This window comes from Triturus cristatus, chromosome 7 (genome assembly GCF_964204655.1).
Source record: "Triturus cristatus chromosome 7, aTriCri1.1, whole genome shotgun sequence".
NCBI lineage: Eukaryota > Metazoa > Chordata > Amphibia > Caudata > Salamandridae > Triturus > Triturus cristatus.
In genome coordinates, this window is record NC_140590.1 from 864,654,313 (window position 1) to 864,672,121 (window position 17,809).

Here is a 17,809-nt window from a genome sequence, read left to right on the forward strand (position 1 = left end):
GGCTTTTGAATCTTCTCTCCCCCCTGATGTTACTGTTTTGCGCCTCACCCTTGGGGGCATGTCGAGGGTAGGCGTCCTCTTGCGTGCTGAGTCACTTTGATGAGGGCTGGTCACCCCCTCTCCTCCTCTGGCCACGTCCGTTCCCTCTCCCGCGAAAGGACTGGCCCCGAGGTTGGTACTGCCAATTTTTCTTCTGCTGGCTTCCTCCCCGACCGTAGGGTCTCCTCGAGGGATTGCCTCGCCTCATTCCCCTCAGCTGTAGGGCCCCCATGGACCTCGCCGTTTCGTTTTCTTTTTTCAGCTGGGTGAGTTTCTCGTCTACTGTTGCTCCGAACAGTGTCTCTCCGTTGAAGGGGTGCTAAGGATGTTGTTCTGCACCTCCGGTTTGAATCCCGAGATTCTTAGCCATGCATGCCTTCTCTCGGTGACCCCCATGGCCATTAGTCTTGCTGAAGTCTCTGCCCCATCCAACGCCGTCTTTATACAAGAGTTGGCGATGTTTTTGCCTTCGTCTACCAGGTGCGAGGCTCTCTGGCGGTATTCTTCGGGGAGGTGCTTTACTAGCTCCCCCATCTCGTCCCAGTGCTGGTACTGGTGCCTATTGAGAAGTGCATTGGAATTCGCCATGCGCCAGTGCATTGCGGCGTTCCTTTTGACTTTTCTTCCTGTGAGGTCTATCCTCCTGCTTTCTTTATCAGGTGGTGGGCCCGAAGTTGCTGGTACGTTGGCCCTTCTCCTGGCCGTGGAAGCTATGATGGAGTCGGCAGTGACGCTACCTTTGATGTAAGGGGGGTCCAGGGAAGAGTGCTTATACTTCTTCTCAGTCCTGGGCGTGATCGAACGGCAGGTCGCTGGTTCTTTGAAGGCTTCTCTCCCCCGATTCATCACGCTTTGTAGCATGGGGAGGAATTGGCTCCTCGTCTGGATGAGGAGCAGAGTCTCGAGGAGGAAATCGGCTTTCGGCTTCTCTTCGTCGAGTTTGACGCCGAAGGCTGTCGCTGCACTCCTGACCACCATATTGTATACCCCGATGTCGTCGGGTGGCTAAGGCCTCGAAGGGTACGTGTCCACGGGCTCCTCCGGGTTTTCGGTGTAGAGATCCTGCCATTCGATGTCGTGGCTGGTAGATGGCGCCGAGCCGTAGAACGACTGCTGGTCTTCTTCCTCGGCTTCGCCGTCATAATAGGTCTCGTCCTCTTCTTCGAGATCTCTCGACAGCCCCTCGGTGTCGAATTCGTCCTCGACGACGTCCGTCGGTGGAGCCGTTGGAATCTTGAATTCCTTCATCTTGGCGTCGAACTCCTTCTTCCTTTGAAGGATGTTCTCCATTTCGGCCTCGAGCCGCCTCTTCTTTTTCTCCATCTCGGAGATGCTTTCGGCATCGACCGCGGTTCTTTTCGACGGAACTTGCGTCGACGTTGACCGTTCTTTCTGCATCGATCGTCCCGTTTCCTGGGTTGTCTTCGACGACCCTTGCCTTTCGGCGTCTTTCGGCACCAGGGAGTCTTTTTCGAAGGATCCGCTCGGCCTCTTGTCCATGCTTCCCCCTTTGGTCGTCGAAGTTTTCGGCGCCGGGGTTGCCTTCGTGGACTTTGACTCAGATTTTCTCGAGTCACCCTCGTGTTTGAGGTATTTTCTGTTTTGCGCTCGACGATTCTCTTACCTAGTCGTCTTTTTTCTTGTCGGTCTCTACGACCGTGAAGTTTTCGGCTGCCTCGGCGACGTTGTCCTCATCGTCCGCGGAGAGGCCCAGATCGTAGAGCGACGGGGCCTTACCCTTGCCATCCATGCTGGCGTTGGCTCTTCACACCAATCTCTCACCCGGAGCATCTTCGGCACGAAGGCTGAGCAGGCGTTGCAGTCCTTACTCTGGTGTTCGACCGGTAGGCAGAGGTTGCAGACCGGATGCCGGTCCTTCTGCGCGAACTTGTGGCAGTTTGGGCAGAACTTGAATGGCGTCTTGTCCATCGCGCTCAGGGCCTCTGAGTGCGCATTCTCCAAGGTCGAAGAAAAAGGCGAAAAACCTCCTTTCTTCGCGCTCCTGATGAAATCTCCTCCTTTCCTAGGATATCTTCGTAGTATTTATCGACGAAACTCGCTTTTCTTTCTTCTTCCTTCGATTGTAATTCTGGAGCTTCCCGATGACGATCCAGACCCAACGGCGGAAAAAAGAATCTGAAGATGGCGCCCCAAAGGTGGGACTTCCGCAGGAAGCACGACGACGTCACGGGAGGTGCACCAAATGGTGAGTCGTCGTCGCCGCCCACCTGGGCTGCAAAAAAAAAAAAAAAAAAAACCAGAAAAGACTACGAATCCGGACCCAACCACAAGATCGCGGAATAATGCACAGCATAGTGAATCCAGAAAGATTCACGCTGCAAAACCTCTGTTGTGGAGTCCATAGACCTTGCACCGTGAGGTGTAATAGATGCGCTCCCCAGCCGGAGAGCGATGCGTCCGTTGTTAGAATCACCTGAGGAACCGGGTCCAGGAACGGTCGCCCTTTGGAAAGGTTTGTGGTGTTCCACCACTGCAGAGATCGATGGGTGCGGCCGTCCACCAACACCAGATCCGCCAGCTGTCCCTGGGCCTGGTTCCACTGGCGTGCTAGGCACTCTTGGAGTGGACACATGTGAAGTCTTGCATGGGGCACTATGAAAATGCAAGACGCCATCATCCCTATTAGTTTCATGAACACTCTTGCTGGGAGAGAGTGCTGAAGAAGGAACTTTTGGCGCAGGGCTTGCATGCTTGCGATTCTGGCTGAGTTGGGATAGGCTATAGCTTTTGAGGTGTCTATAGTGGCACCGAGGTATTGCTTTGTGTGAGATGGTATCAAGTGGGACTTTTGGTGGTTCACCGTAAAGCCTAGCTGGTGGAGTAGTTGGATGGTAGTGTTTGTATGCTGCACACACTGGTGGTAGGAAGCGGCTTTTATGAGCCAGTCGTCCAGGTAGGGGAAGACGTGAATGTTTGGTCTTCTGAGGTGTGTTGCCACTAATGCCAGGCATTTGGTAAACACCCGTGGTGCGGTTGTGACCCCGAAGGGAAGAACCTTGAACTGATAATGTTGGCCGTCCACCACAAATCGGAGGTACTTTCTGTGAGCAGGGTGTATTGGAATATGAAAGTATGCGTCTTTCAGGTCCAGTGTAGTGAGAAAGTCGCCCGGACAGAGGAGTGGGAGAACTTGCTGAAGTGTTACCATATGAAAATGGTCTGAATGGATATATGCATTTACAGGCCGGATGTCTAGAATGGGCCGTAGGGTCTCGTCTTTCTTCGGTATGAGAAAGTACAGAGAGTAGACCCCTAAATTTTGCTGATTGACGGGTGCCTGCTCTATAGCTTGTTTTTGCAGGAGGGAGAGTACCTCTTGTTTCAGAAGTGTGGTATGTTCTTGTGACATCGCACGGTGTCTGGGTGGAATATTTGGGGGGGGGGGGGGGGGGGGGGTAGAAGTTAGTTCGAGACAGTACCCTGACCGAATAATTTGGGTCACCCATTTGTCTGACGTTATGGTCTCCCAGGTTTGAAGGAAGTCTTGTAGTCTGCCCCCGACCGGAGTGGAATGGTCTGGGGGGAGCAGGGGAAAGTCATTGTGTGGGCGGTGTGGCAGAACTGGCGGTGTTGGTTTTGCCCCTGCCTTTATTATGGTTTCCTCGATATCCACCTCTTTGGTAGCCCTTTGTGAAGGTATTCTGAAGAGGGGACTTATAGGACGTGGAGGCGTTATCGGAAGAGTAACCTCTGCCAGAGCCTCGAAAGGAGGAACGGCGAAAAGAGCGACTAGGGGTGTGTGATTGTAGGGCTCCCATAGACTTCGCCGTATCTGTATCCTTTTTTTCCAGGGCTTCGTCTACTTTTGGGCCAAATAAGTGTTGTTGGTCAAAAGGGTGGTTTAATATAGAGGCTTGGACCTCTGGTTTAAAGCCTGAGATCCTGGGCCAGGCGTGGCGGCGAAGCAGAACACTGGTGTTTATAGCCCTGGACGCCGTGTCTGCTGCGTCAAGTGCACATTTAATAGAGGTGTTGGTAATAATCTTTCCCTCTTGTATCAGTTCATGAGCCTTATTCTTATATTTCTCTGGGAGATGTTGCATGAGAGCCTCCAGCTCATCATAGAGCGCTCTATCATACCTCACCAGCAGCACCTGCGTGTTGGTGATGCGCCACATATTGGCAGCTTGCGAGGCAGTGCGTTTGCCTGAAGCATCTAGGAGCTTGGACTCTATCAGGTGGTGGAGCCTCACCAGATGACAGAGTTGGCGCGCTTCCTAATGAGTCTAGGGGCGCTGGTCCTTTAATATAGACAGGATCCGTGGGGGCTGCCTTGTACTTCTTTTCTATTCTGGGGTTTAAGACCCTAGCTCTGACTGGGTCTTTGAAAACCTCTGTGGCATGCTTGGTCACCCCTGTAAGCATGGTAATATAGCGGTGGATTTATCTGCTATGTCAAATGTGTCAAGTAGGAAGTCTTCCTCAACTGGATCACTGTGTAACTCCACCCCATGATAATGTGCCGCCCGTTGTAAGAGGTGGTGGAACCCCAGGGAGTCCTCTGGTGGAGATGGCCTGGATGGATAGAGATCATCCTGAGGCACATCTGGATTGTGATAATCCTCCCATGGGTCAGGTGTTCCCGGAGGAGTGGGGTCCTGCGGGGCATCTGTGGGATCATAGAATGGATCTCCGTGGTCATCAGGGTCTGGAGACGGGGTTGGAGAGCGATGAGGCAAGGGTGGAGAGGGTGGAGATGGCGGGAGTGGAAGAGGAGGAGGGGGTGGAGGTGGTGGGGAGGGTACTCTGAACGTGGATGTGGCAGAGTCCTTCCGTTTTGGTGGTGGAGGAGGAGTTGGTTTGACCAAAAGTCTTTTCTTGGAAGACAAGACAAAATTAAATGTCCAGTCCTTGGATCCTGTGTTAAAAGTCCTTTGAAGAGGATCCGGTGTGAAAAGTTCCTCCGGCACAGATTCCTCCATCGGTGCCGATGTTTTCGGAACCGAAGGCTTCGTTGGTTTATCCGCGCCATGCTTTCTCGGGGTGTCCGATTTTTTGGTCGGCGCCGAGGCAGGCTTCGACACGGAAGCGTCGGTGCCGAGGGATTTGTGTTTGGTCGGCACCGGGAGGCCAGGTTTCGACACCGATGGCTTCGGAACGGAGCTTGTTTTCTTCGGTGCCGAAGAATGTTTTTCGGCGCCACTAGGAGGCTGGCTCGAGCCCGAGCCGCCAGGAGACTTGTGATGCTTTTTCACCGGGCCCGAAGGTGGGGTGATGGAAGCAGTATGCTTGGCTTTCCCTAGGCGCGGAGGCGAAGGGGTAACCGGAGTCTCTTTCGGTATGGGAGCGGGAGGGGGTAGAGTACTCACGACCCTCTGCGCCGGTGTGATCTCCTCCACGTTGGAGTCGTCGGCCCATGATGCGCCGATGACATCGTCCTCCTGCTCGGTTCGGTGTGCTGCCTTCCCGAAGCTCCGGTGTCTTTTCCGAAGATGTCAGGTGGAGCCGAGGTCGATGAATGCGCCATGGTGCGTCGAGCTCGTCGATCCCGAATAGTCTTTTTCGATCGAAAAGAGTTGCAGGCGGGGCAGTCTCGGGCCTCGTGTTCGGGAGAGAGGCAGAGGTTGCACACCTGATGGAGGTCGGTGTGGGGAAATTTAGACCCACATTTTGGGCACTTCTTGAAGGGAGTCCTTTCCATCGGCCGAGACCGGAGTCGAGATAGGCCCGAAGGCCGCTGCCGATCCCTGGAATCAAAGAAGTGCCGGAGAGAGAGATGAAGAAGTCTATTTAGTCTAAAGAATCTCGATGGACGAGGATTTTTCGTTGAAGGTCAAACTGGAAAGGTTCGAAGCCGGAGCACGAAGTATTACATCCGAGCCCGATGGCGGAAAAAAACAATCTGAGGATGGAGCCGAAGCCCATGCGCAGTACGGACCGAAGGAGGAGTCACCGAACTCGTGACTTCCAAAGACTGTCCAAGAAGAAAACAAACGGCAAACATCCGGGCCCAACACCAGATGGCGATCTATGCACAGTGTATAATCTGCAGCTCATATGCCTCGAACACAATCTTATTTGATTGGACACCTTCACTACTATGCAATTTTGCCATGTAATACCAACCCCTTCAGAACCAGTAGGTTTTGTTCATTAAACCCTAAGCTTAACACCAAGTAGCTGTGGCAAAAAAGGTAACACTAGGGTGGCTTCCTGACAGAGAGGGGTAACACCCAGTAGGCTGCTATGGTCTTTGCAGAGTGGTTTGCACGGCTTCCTGGGAGGGTAGAAAGCAGTTTTAAGGATAAACTCTGTGTGCAGCCATGGACAGGCACAGGGGATTTATGGCAACAAAGGATCAATTTTATCAAAGTTGCACATTGCAACAAGTTAGGTTAATTCCAACTTTGGATGAATCACGTCGGGCTTAATGCAACGAGTTGTTTGATACCATTGTCAGCTTTAGTAGTCCCAGTCTGCCACTCTGCACTCGCTAATGGTCCTTTTCCACAGTAATCAAAAATATTGGGTTTTTACTGTTTGAATAGGTGTCGCCAGCTGGCCGATTGCAAGCTACCAGTAGCTCGTAAACACCTTCAGAGTAGCTCGCAGCCTTGAGTTCGTTCTTAAATGAGCACAAGGTCACAATTTCCCTGAGGCCTTTTGGCCTCAGACAACCCCAAATATGCGATTGTGGTCAGAGGAAGTTGAAAATGCTCAGCCCCTTCATAAAAGTAGTGAATCAAAAGATTGACACGTTGAATGAGGACGATCTTCAGGGCATAGAGTGTCCCTCAGTTCTTGTTTACTTAAAAATCAGATTCTTTACTGCTCAGGAATGCAAGTCGCTAATCCAGTGTAAAGAGGATTGCCTTGAAAGAGAACACTTAAGACATTCCCTCCTTATGTTTTTACTCATTCAAAACCTTATCTCACTACTACGATCTCCCCCCCAAAAATAAAAACACTTTCTGGACTTTTCCCTATTCTATACTTCCATTATCCTATTCAATCTAACTAACAGATTAGCATGTACACCAGTCAAATTAACTCATATTTCCCTATACTAATCCACCACTAATTGTTTTTGGGTTCTGGAGTAGTGTGCTACTCATCGAAAAATGCTTGGACACCTCGTCAGGGGCAGTAAGCTCTATTTAAATACTATTACCTCAAGACTACAAAAATGCCTTTGTTCTAATAGAAGGTCAGCTCTATAAGTCTGATGAGAAGCCATTTAAGTTGCACACATTTTCCAAGGTGAGATTTAGGTTATAGACCTATACAGGCCCTAATAAATTGGAAAACAGTCATGTGCTCCCACAACTCCTCGGAGGCATTGGTTAGTGGTGCTTAAGCAAAACCAGAATGTTCAACCTTAATAAATTGGGAATGTTCTTAAAGAGATGGTGAGACGATACAAGAGCACTAACATTGGAAAATTAACTTCCAATCTGAATTCTGGTGCCATACTCCAATTTACCAAGCCTTAATAAAAATGCAAAATGATAATCTCTTTCGAACTGAGGTAATTTGTAGTGAAGGAGAGGTTTCCTGCCTGGATATAGACATTTTTATCAGGGCATTTGTGCCTCATGATGAAAGGAGAAATGTTGCTGTTGGTTGAACCATCTTCCTCACATCTGGTAGAAAGACTAGTGTTGAGAGAATGGAACTGTGTGTACAAATACTGCAAACCAATGTATGCATACAGCATTCTCTCCTGAAAATGGAGCACTGGAAGCGTGTAGGAGAACTGGCATTTTCTGGGAGATGGAAGTTTTGTTCTGCAACACCGTGGGTAGGATGCTCTCGTTGCCATAAACTGTTGAAAGGCAAATACAAACTAGCTTCAGTAAGCAATACAGGATTGTGAGAAATAATGCTTTGTGCGAAGAGGAACCACGACAACCATCTCGTGTTCGAATAGATCAATCAACAAGCAACCTTATTATGGCCTCCTGCCAACTGAATGCCTTTCATACAATAGGACTTTGACATAGACGTAAACAATTGGCTTGGAACTTGTTGCATTGTAGTCACATGCTGGGACTTCAATTGCTTTTTAGTGGTGGGTTCATAATGCACAGTAGTTTTGTTTATTTTAGGTGTACATCAATGATTTGTGATCACTTTGTGAAACCTACAATATACAGGGACACAGACCCTCCTCAGATTGGATACATTCTCCTTCCCAGAGGAAAGCCAGTAGAAAATATGCACAAGTGCATAGGGCTTTAGGGATGGCCATTAACTGGGCCAGAAGTCTACAATTAACTCTTCCACAGCAAATACAAGAATATGCACAGTATGTGTTACCCAGCACAGTTCATGCTTCAATCCAACTACAAGAAACTAAGGGTCAAGGCCATAACGGTCTATAACATACACTTTTTTAAATAACTTTATTTTCCATTTTCCGACAATTACATATCGGTGTTATTTGTACAGTTGTTCCTTCACAGTTCGTCAATAGTTCCATACGTACTACAGCATCGTGCAATGTACACAAGAGATTGGACTGTGTGAGACAAATTACAATGCATGACCATTACATGTTTTTTTGCCTCATACATCCTCAAAAATCAGGTGAGACTACATACTCAGATATTGCCATGAGTCTATACACAATATGGTGTCATATCCTGCTTTTCAACCCACACCAGTCGGAACTATGCCATCAGGAGTAGAGCTTGGGGCGTCAGGCTCCAAGTTCTGCAAGTATGTTTTGAGCGGACCCCAGATGTCCTTTGGTCGGGATTTTGGGTGGAAGTAGTGAAGCATATAGTTCGCGTTACAAAAAGTGAGGCTGGCTAGCCATGCATTTGTAGTGGGAAGCCGCTTGCTGCCCTAAGAGCAATCTTGCGTTTAGCCAAAATCAGCGCCAGCGCAATTAACCCGCATAATTTTTTGGCCATGTTGAAGACGTATCCCAGAAATGCAACCTCCGGAGTGGGGTCCAATTCCAGTTCTGTCATCTGTGATAGTATGTCGAAAGTGGCAACCCAGAATTCCGCAATCTTGGGGCAAGTCCAGGTCAAATGAGGAAAATCTGCATAAGGGCTGTTGCATTTTCGACAATTATGGGTCGGGAGGGATCAATAAAGTGAAGTTTGGCCTGCGTCATGTACGCTCTTCCATAGGAATTTAAAATGTATCAGCTTATGCCTGCTGTTGAGGGAGATTCCCCTGATGTGTGCAGAGCAGTAAGCCCATTGGCCATCCAATATGGGATGACCCAAGTCCAGCTCACATCTTCGTGTTGTGGCACGGAACTAGAACCATACAGGATCTGTATAACTTTGAAATCAATTGTTTCCCGTCGAGGTTCGTTTTTAAAAGGGATGAAGGTCCGAGGGACTGTGGTTCAAGAGGATATTCTGTAATTTTAGCACTCACATCCCTGCGCACCCTAGTGAAAATAAATTGATCCATAAAGTTCAATTCAGACCCCTCATCTCTCCCAGCATTGTGGAATATATGCCCTCCTGGGAATAGGTCACCGAACTTAATCATTGAGTGGGATTTGGGCACCCGCAGAACTAATTTCTTTTCTGTGATAGGGAGCCATGGGTTGTGCGCTATGGGGATTTCAGAAGAGTATAGGGATCGCTTCTAGTGACTTGTGAGAGTTTACGCCACGCCCAGCTCGTGGTGGAGACAGTCTGAATGTCATTGGGATCAAGATGGAAGCCCTGGGACAAGATGGCGTGGAACTGAGTAGGGAGGGCCAAGTCAGATTCAGGCCTACCATAGGGAAAGCGTGTGTCGGGGCGATACCATGAATGGGCAAAGCTGGCCTGTGCCACTAGATAGTTAATTCTTAAGTCAGGGGCCTCCAGCCCCCGTTTCGTACGGCAAGGCCAGGGTATCCCATCGTATCCTAGGCATATTGCGCCGCCCCCCCCGCCTGACAAGGTGTGACCTGAGGGTCTTAAAAAAAAAACTATATGGGGATATTGTGGAACATATATAGAAATTTCAGAAGAACTCTCACTTTCATAAGTGCAATTCTGGGGGACATAGAAAGCGGGAGCTGTAGCCAGCGTTCTATCAGCGCTTTAAGGTTGTGTATGGCTGAGCCATAATTCAGCCGTACCATTTGCTCTCTCTCTATGCATCTGAATGCCCAAATACCTGACCGAGTCGTGACCCCATGTCAGTGGAAACTCACATTCCCATTCAATGGTGCCCGCCGTTAAAGGGAATGCTCCAGTTTATGCCCAATCCCGAGTAACCACCAAAACAAAGGATCCGGGGGAGGGGGGGGGGGGGGGTGAAGATTGGCCTGTGGACAGTGGACATAGCACAAAGTCGTCCACATACAGCCAGATGAGGACTGTATACCTCTATGAAGATGTTTCTCTTGAAAGTGGCAGACCAGAGGGTCTAGTGCCAATATAAAGAGTAAAGGAGATAACGGGCAACCCTGCCTGGTGCCCCATGTAATGGGGTGGATAGTGTGCCGTTCAGACAGTCTCCCTGTGGGAAAGGCATAGAGTAGCGCCGTGAGGTCTATGAAACCTTTGGGGATGCCTACCTTCCTCATCACGGCCCATGGGAAAGGCCATTCCAAGGAGTTAAACGCAGTCTCTGAATCCAGCAGGACCGCCGGTCTATAACATACACTTGGGATAACTTGCAAAACAGGAAAACTACTGCACCAGCTTTCCTTTCACAGGGTAGTCAAGTCTATCCCTTAATGAAAACTCCCTAATGGGGGAATATCACCTTACTTGCAGGCATACATTAAACATGGCAGATTATCCTATGCACCCTCTTACACAGTTTGCTGTAACATTCACCCTCCTAACAAATGAGGCTTAATTTTTGTACTCACCAAGTGATTTTAGGACTTGTAGAGCAACAACCTCCTTTGCCTGATCATGCTCGTTTCGCAAACCCATTTTGTCAGGCATGACCCAAGTGTACCCACTGAATGGAATTGGATAGCCTGGAATTACAACCTGATACCAGAAGCGCATCAGTCCCTCTGGGCTAACAGCCAAGAGGTTGGTCAAGAATACTGGAGAGCCCAGCTGCATCTTTCTGCAAAGTATGCATAGGAAATCCACTATACAGCCACGGGATTTCAGCTGGTCCCGTTTCTTTTTCTCTGACGGCTGCGCAGGAACAGATGAAATTGTCCAATTTGGCTCACCAGGAGAGGTTGCGGTTTTCTCCGAAACAATTCGTAGTTTTTGCTTCAAGTCCGGTTTCAGCCAGTCCACGCTAAGCTTCTGTCCATACAACCTCAAGTTATCTGTAGGGGGAAAAAACATCATGGAGTTTGTTTATGGAAGCAGCTATATAGTATGTCTTTCCCAAATAATTGTGACATTGTTACACCACGTAAGACAAAACAAGTTACTTACCTTCTGCAAGGCCCTTCCTGGTGGATACTCGGACTGCAGATTCCGTGCTTTTAGAATATCACAAGAACCAGACTAGATCCAGAGAATTTTATTAGCAGTATCCTCCACAGGCCAGTAGGTGGCATTGCGTGACTGTCAACTTAAGTGACAAGAGTAGCACCACTTCTGCATTCTGACCTGACGTCCATTTCATTCGTTTTTCTCCCTTCTGTGCCCTCAGACATGGAGCTGAAATGATTAGTGACAGCGAGTTGGTTTCTAACTTGGGATTGTTTAGATGTTAAAACAAGCTACTCCGCACAATGGGAAGGGATGGCAGTAAGTAAAGCCTTCAGAGGGCGCTTCTTGGTTAGGGTACATCGCTAATACACAGAACAATCCACTTTGACAGGGGTCTATTTTGCACGGCTTTCCTTTCTTTATTACAGAGAAACGAATAGTTTCTTACCTGTCGGTGTAGTTTTGCAGCTTGAAGATCTTTCTGGATTCACTATGCTGTGCATTATTCCGCGATCTTGTGGTTGGGTCCGGATTCGTAGTCTTTTCTTTTTTTGTAGCCCAGGTGGGCGGCGCCGACCCACCATTTGGTGCACCTCTCGTCGTGACGTCGTCGTGCTTCCTGCGGAAGTCCCACCTTTGGGGCGCCATCTTCGGGTTCTTTTCCCCCCCCCCCCATCTTTTTTTTTTTTTTTTAAATCCCTAGGCGATTGATTAGTCCTTCCGTTCATTTTCTGTACGTTATTATTTCTCCTGATGTTTTCCAGTTCACCCCCTCTTCCTCCAACCTCATCTTCCTGGCGGAGGTGGGTGGGTTCACTAGTGAATCCAGAAAGATCTTCAAGCTGCAAAACTACACCGACAGGTAAGAAACTATTCGTTTTGCAGCGTGAATCTTTCTGGATTCACTATGCGGTGCATAGACTTTGTAGCGGTTTTCCCCAATTTTGTGGTGGCTGGGTGGTAGATGAACGTTGGTCGTTGAAAATGTGTTGAAGCACCTTCTGTCCAACCTGTGCTTCCTTGTTCATCTGAATGTCCACGCAGTAGTGTTTCGTGAACGTGTGCACAGATGCCCAAGTTGCCGCTAGACATATGTCCTGAATGGGCGTGTTCGCCAGGAAGGCAACGGTGGCCCCCTTCTTCCTTGTGGAGTGAGCCTGAGGCCCCTCCGCTAGCTCCTGTCCAGCCTGTTTGTGGCAGAATTGAATAGTGAGGGCAATCCATCTAGCGATGGTGCCCTTAGTCACTGGTCTACCCATGAAGCTAGTAGCAAAGGAAACAAACAACTGCTTTGATTTCCTGAGTTCCTTGGTTCTCTCAATGTAGTGCATCACCGCTCTTCTAGCGTCGAGGGTGTGCAGAGCCTTTTCTGCGTTTGAAGTCGGGTTTTGGAAGAAACTTGGTATCTGAATACTCTGATTCATGTGGAACGCCGACACCACCTTGGGCATGAAGTGTGGGTCTGTCCTCAGGACTACCCTGTCCTTGTGAATCTGAATGTAGGGTTCCTGTAGTGTTAGTGCTTGAAGCTCGCTCACCCTGCGTAGTGAGGTTATGGCCACTAGAAAGGCCGTTTTCATCGTAAACATTTGCAGTGTGGCCTTGTGAATGGGTTCAAACGGTGCCTTCATGAGCTCCGTCAGTACCACGTTGAGATTCCATGCTGGCGGCGGCAACCTTTTCGGAGGGGCAATTCTTTTGGCTCCTTCCATAAATCTCTTCACAACCTGTGAAGTGAAGAAACTTCCACCCTTCTCACCTCTGGTGTAGGCGACGATCGCCGCTAGGTGTACCCTTAGGGAGCTCGAGCAGAGGTTACTCTTTAGAAGGTGTGTGAGGTACCTCAGTACTGTTGAGTCTCTTGTCATTCTGTTTTGCAGGCCCTTCTTCCTGCACCACACAGTAAATCTCTGCCATTTGGCGCTGTAGCATTTTCGTGTAGTTGGTTTCCTTGCCTCCCGTAGCACCAGCATAGTGCTAGGAGGCAATTTAAGGTGCGCAAACTCTAGGTCTTCAGGAGCCATGCCGCCAGGTTGAGGTTCTCCGGCTCCGGATGCAGGACCTCTCCGTTTTGCATGGAGAGCAGATCCTTTTTTCTCTCGAACCTGTGGGGATTGCCCTGTGCAATTTCTTGAATTTGTGAGAACCATGTCTGCCTCACCCACTGCGGAGCTACTAGGATCAGAGTCATGTTGCTGGTTCTGCACTTGTCGAGCACTCTGTGCAACAGGGGTATCGGTGGAAAGGCATAGGCAAATGTCCTCGACCAGCTTATCCATAGGGCATTTCCCTGGGATTGCTGATCTGGTTGCCTGGACGCGAAGCTTTGGCATTTTGCATTTTGGCGTGTTGCAAACAGGTCTATTGTGGGAGTTCCCCATCTCTGGAAAAGCTTCTCCGTTTCCTGGCCATTGAGCTCCCACTCGTGCGATGCCGAGGTCTGCCTGCTTAGCCAGTCTGCCTCCACATTGTCCTTTCCTGGAAGGTGAATTGCCAGTAGATCTATCCTGAGAGGTATGGCCCATCTCCAAATCTCCTGTGCCAGAGAGGAGAGAGGGAACGACTGTGTCCCCCCCCCCCTGCTTGTTGATATAGAACATTGCCGTGGTGTTGTCTGTTTGAACCAACACCCTCTGGTTGTACAGGTGCCTCTGGAATGCCTTCAGGGCTAGCAGGATGGTTTTCAATTCAAGGTAATGATATGGCGTACCGCATCTGCTGGAGCCAACAGACCCCTCACTCTGAGGTTGTCCATGTGCGCTCCTTATCCCTTTTGCGATGCGTCCGTGGTAATGGTCATTGTTGGGTTTGTTGGTGTCAGGCTTCTCCCTGCTGTCATGTTGTCTCTGTTCCACCAAGTCATCTCCTCCTGCACTGCGTGCGTAACAACCACTAGATCCTCCCAACTTCCGTTTGCTTGTGACCATTGCTGTTGTAGCCATTCTTGCAATGGTCTCATGTGCAGGCGTACATTCGGCACCAGCTGGATACACGACGCCATCATCCCCATCATCTTGCTCACTGACCTCCCTGTCAGAGCTCGCCCCTTCTGGTAGAGACGCGTCTCCTTCAGTAGGGCATCTGTCCTCCTGTCGCTGGGCACCACTGTGCTGTTCAGGGTGTTGATTTTTGCTCCCAGGAAAATCTTCACCTGCTCTGGTTCCAGCGATGACTTCCCCCAGTGTATCGAGAACCCCAGGTTCGTCAGAGTGTCTGTTACGCGTTTTGCGTGTCTCTCGCACTTCTCGCGTGCAGTTTGCCTTGACCAGCCAGCCGTCTAGGTAGGGGTAGACATGGATCCCCTGCCTTCGTAGGTGGGCCGCGACCGCCGACAGGCATTTTGTAAAAACCCTTGGCGCTGATTTTAGCCCGAAGGCCAGGGTTGTGAACTGGTAGTGTTCCTGGTCGATGTTGAACCTTAGAAGGCCCTTGTGCCTTCTGTTTACTGGGATGTGCAGGTAGGCATCCTTGAGGTCCACGGTGACCATGAAGTCCCCGTCTCTTATTTGGGGCAGCACCTCCTGCAGCGAAGTCATTTTGAACTTCTGCGTTCTGATGAACTTGTTTAGGTATCTCAGGTCCAGGATGGGTCTGAGGTTTCCGTCTACTTTCGGGACCACGAAGTAGTTCGAGTAGACCCCCTTGTTGCGTTCTCTGAACGGCACAGCCTCTATGGCTCTTTTTTCTAGAAGCTTCAGGGTTTCTTCTCTGAGTAGGGCCAGTTCTTGAGCCGATCTCTGCCTTCCCTTTGGTCTTTTGTTTGGAGGTTTTTTCTCCAAATCCACGCAGTATCCGTACTGCATGACGTTCAATATCCACTGGTCTGTGGTTATACGCCGCCACTCCTGAAGGTAGAACCTCAGTCTTCCGCCTACTGGTGTTGGATGCTCGTAGGCCTTTGATTTTGCTCTCCCCCCTGATGTTGCTGTACTGCGCCTCACCCTTGGGGGCATGTCGAGGGTAGGCGTCCTCCTGAGTCACTTTGATGAGGGTTGGTCACCACCTCTTCTCCTCTGGCCACGTCCGTTCCCTCTCCCGCGAAAGGACTGGCCCCGAGGTTGGTACTGCCAGTTTTGCTTCTGTTGGCCTTGTTGTCCATGACTATCACCCTGCTGGAACGTCTGGTGCGACGCTCCCTGCTGGCTTCCTCCCCGACCGTAGGGTCTCCTAGAGGGGTTGCCTCTCTTCATCCCCCTTTGCTGTAGGGCCTCCATGGACCTCGCCGTTTCGTTTTCTTTTTCAGCTGGGTGAGTTTCTCGTCTACTGTTGCTCCGAACAGTGTCTCTCCGTTGAAGGGGGTGCTAAGGATGTTGTTCTGCACCTCCGGTTTGAATCCCGAGATTCTTAGCCATGCATGTCTTCTCTCGGTGACCCCTATGGCCATTAGTCTTGCCGAAGTCTCTGTCCCGTCCAACGTCGTCTTTATACAAGAGTTGGCGATGTTTTTACCTTCATCCACCAGGTGGGAGGCTCTTTGGCAGTATTCTTCAGGGAGGTGCTTTATTAGCTCCCCCATCTCGTCCCAGTGCTGGTGCCCATTGAGAAGTGCATTGGAATTCGCCATGCGCCAGTGCATTGCGGCGTTCCTTTCGACCTTTCTTCCTGTGAGGTCTATCCTCCTGCTTTCTTTATCAGGTGGTGGCCCCGAAGTTGCTGGCACGTTGGCTCTTCTCCTGGCCGTGGAAGCTATGATGGAGTCGGCAGTGATACTACCCTTGATGTAAGGGGGGTCCAGGGAGGAGTGCTTATATTTCTTCTCTGTCCTGGGCGTGATCGACCGGCAGGTCGCTGGTTCCTTGAAGGCTTCTCTCCCCCGATTCATCACACTTTGTAGCATGGGGAGGAACTGGCTCCTTGTCTGGATGGGGAGCAGGGTCTCGAGGAGAAAATCGGCTTTCGGCTTCACCTCGTCGAGTTTGACGCCGAAGGCTGTTGCTGCGCTCCTGACCACCATATTGTACACCCAGATGTCGTCGGGTGGCGAAGGCCTCGAAGGGTACGTGTCCACGGGCTCCTCCGGGTTTTCGGTGTCGAGATCCTGCCATTCGATGTCGTGGCTGGTAGATGGCGCCGAGTCGTAGAACGACTGTTGGTCTTCTTCCTCGGCTTCACCATCATAATAGGGCTCTTCTTCCTCTTCGAGATCCCTGGTTAGTCCTTCGGTGTCGAATTCGTCCCCGACCTCGACGACGTCCGCCGATGAAACCGTTGGAATCTTGAATTCCTTCATCTTGGCGTCGAACTCCTTCTTCCTTTGAAGGATGTTCTCCATTTCGGCCTCGAGCCGCCTCTTCTTTTTCTCCATCTCGGAGATGCTTTCGGCGTCGACCGCGGGTCTTTTCGATGAAACTTGCGTCGACGTCGACCGTTCTTTCTGCGTCGATCTGCCCGTTTCCTGGGTTGTTTTCGACGACCCTTGCTTTTCGGCGTCTTTCGGCACCAGGGAGCCCTTTTCTAAGGATCCGCTCGGCCTCTTGTCCATGGTTCCCCCTTTGGTCGTCGAAGTTTTCAGCACCGGGGCTCCCTTCGTGGACTTAGACTCTGATTTTCTCGAGTCACCCTCGTGTTTGAGGTACTTTCTGTTTTGCGCTCGACGATTCTCTTACCTCGTCTTCTTTTTTCTTGTCGGTCTCTACGACCGTGAAGTTTTCGGCTGTCTCGGCGACGTTGTCCTCGTCGTCCGTGGAGAGGCCCAGATCGTAGAGCGACGGGGCCTTACCCTTGCCCTCCATGCTGGCGTTGGATCTTCTCTGCCGATCTCTCACCCTGAGCGTCTTCGGCGCGAAGGCTGAGCAGGCGTTGCAGTCCTTACTCTGGTGTTCAACCAGTAGGCAGAGGTTGCAGACCGGATGCTGGTCCTTCTGCGCGAACTTGTGGTGGCAGTTTGGGCAGAACTTGAATGGCGTCTTGTCCATTGCGCTCAGGGCCTCTGAGTGCGCATTCTCCAAGGTCGAAGAAAAAGGGCGCTGAACCTCCTTTCTTCGCGCTCCTGATGAAATCTCTTCCTTTCCTGTGATATCCTCTAGTATTTATCGACGAAACTTGCTTTTTTTTCTTCTTTCTTCGGTTGTAACTCTGGAGCTTCCCGATGACGATCCAGACCCAACGGCGGAAAAAAGAATCTGAAGATGGCGCCCCAGAGGTGGGACTTCCGCAGGAAGCACGACGACGTCACGGGAGGTGCACCAAATGGTGGTCGTCGACGCCCACCTGGGCTACAAAAAAAAAAAAAAAAAAAACAAAGAAAAGACTACGAATCCGGACCCAACCACAAGATCGCGGAATAATGCACAGCATAGTGAATCCAGAAAGATTCACGCTGCAAAACTGCAACTTAAAAACACTACAAACGTTTGCGGGTACAGAGCATTACTCGCCGTTGTCTGGAGCTTCAAATATTTGGAGCTTTCACAAATGCATTCCAACAGGATGCC

The 17,809-nt window shown here is 50.2% G+C and overlaps 1 protein-coding gene across 2 annotated transcripts in view; it reads right to left on the reverse strand.

Moving 5' to 3' along the window:
- Window positions 1-17,809, reverse strand: part of DND1 (DND microRNA-mediated repression inhibitor 1) — a 100,474-nt gene that overhangs the window by 52,742 nt on the left and 29,923 nt on the right. Inside the window, exon 4 of one of the 2 annotated variants that reach the window (XM_085617802.1) lies at window positions 10,841-11,263. In XM_085617802.1, the coding sequence (XP_085473928.1) occupies window positions 10,841-11,263 (423 nt within the window). The remainder of the gene's footprint in view (window positions 1-10,840; window positions 11,264-17,809) is intronic. The other variant, XM_085617803.1, reaches the window with a different exon arrangement.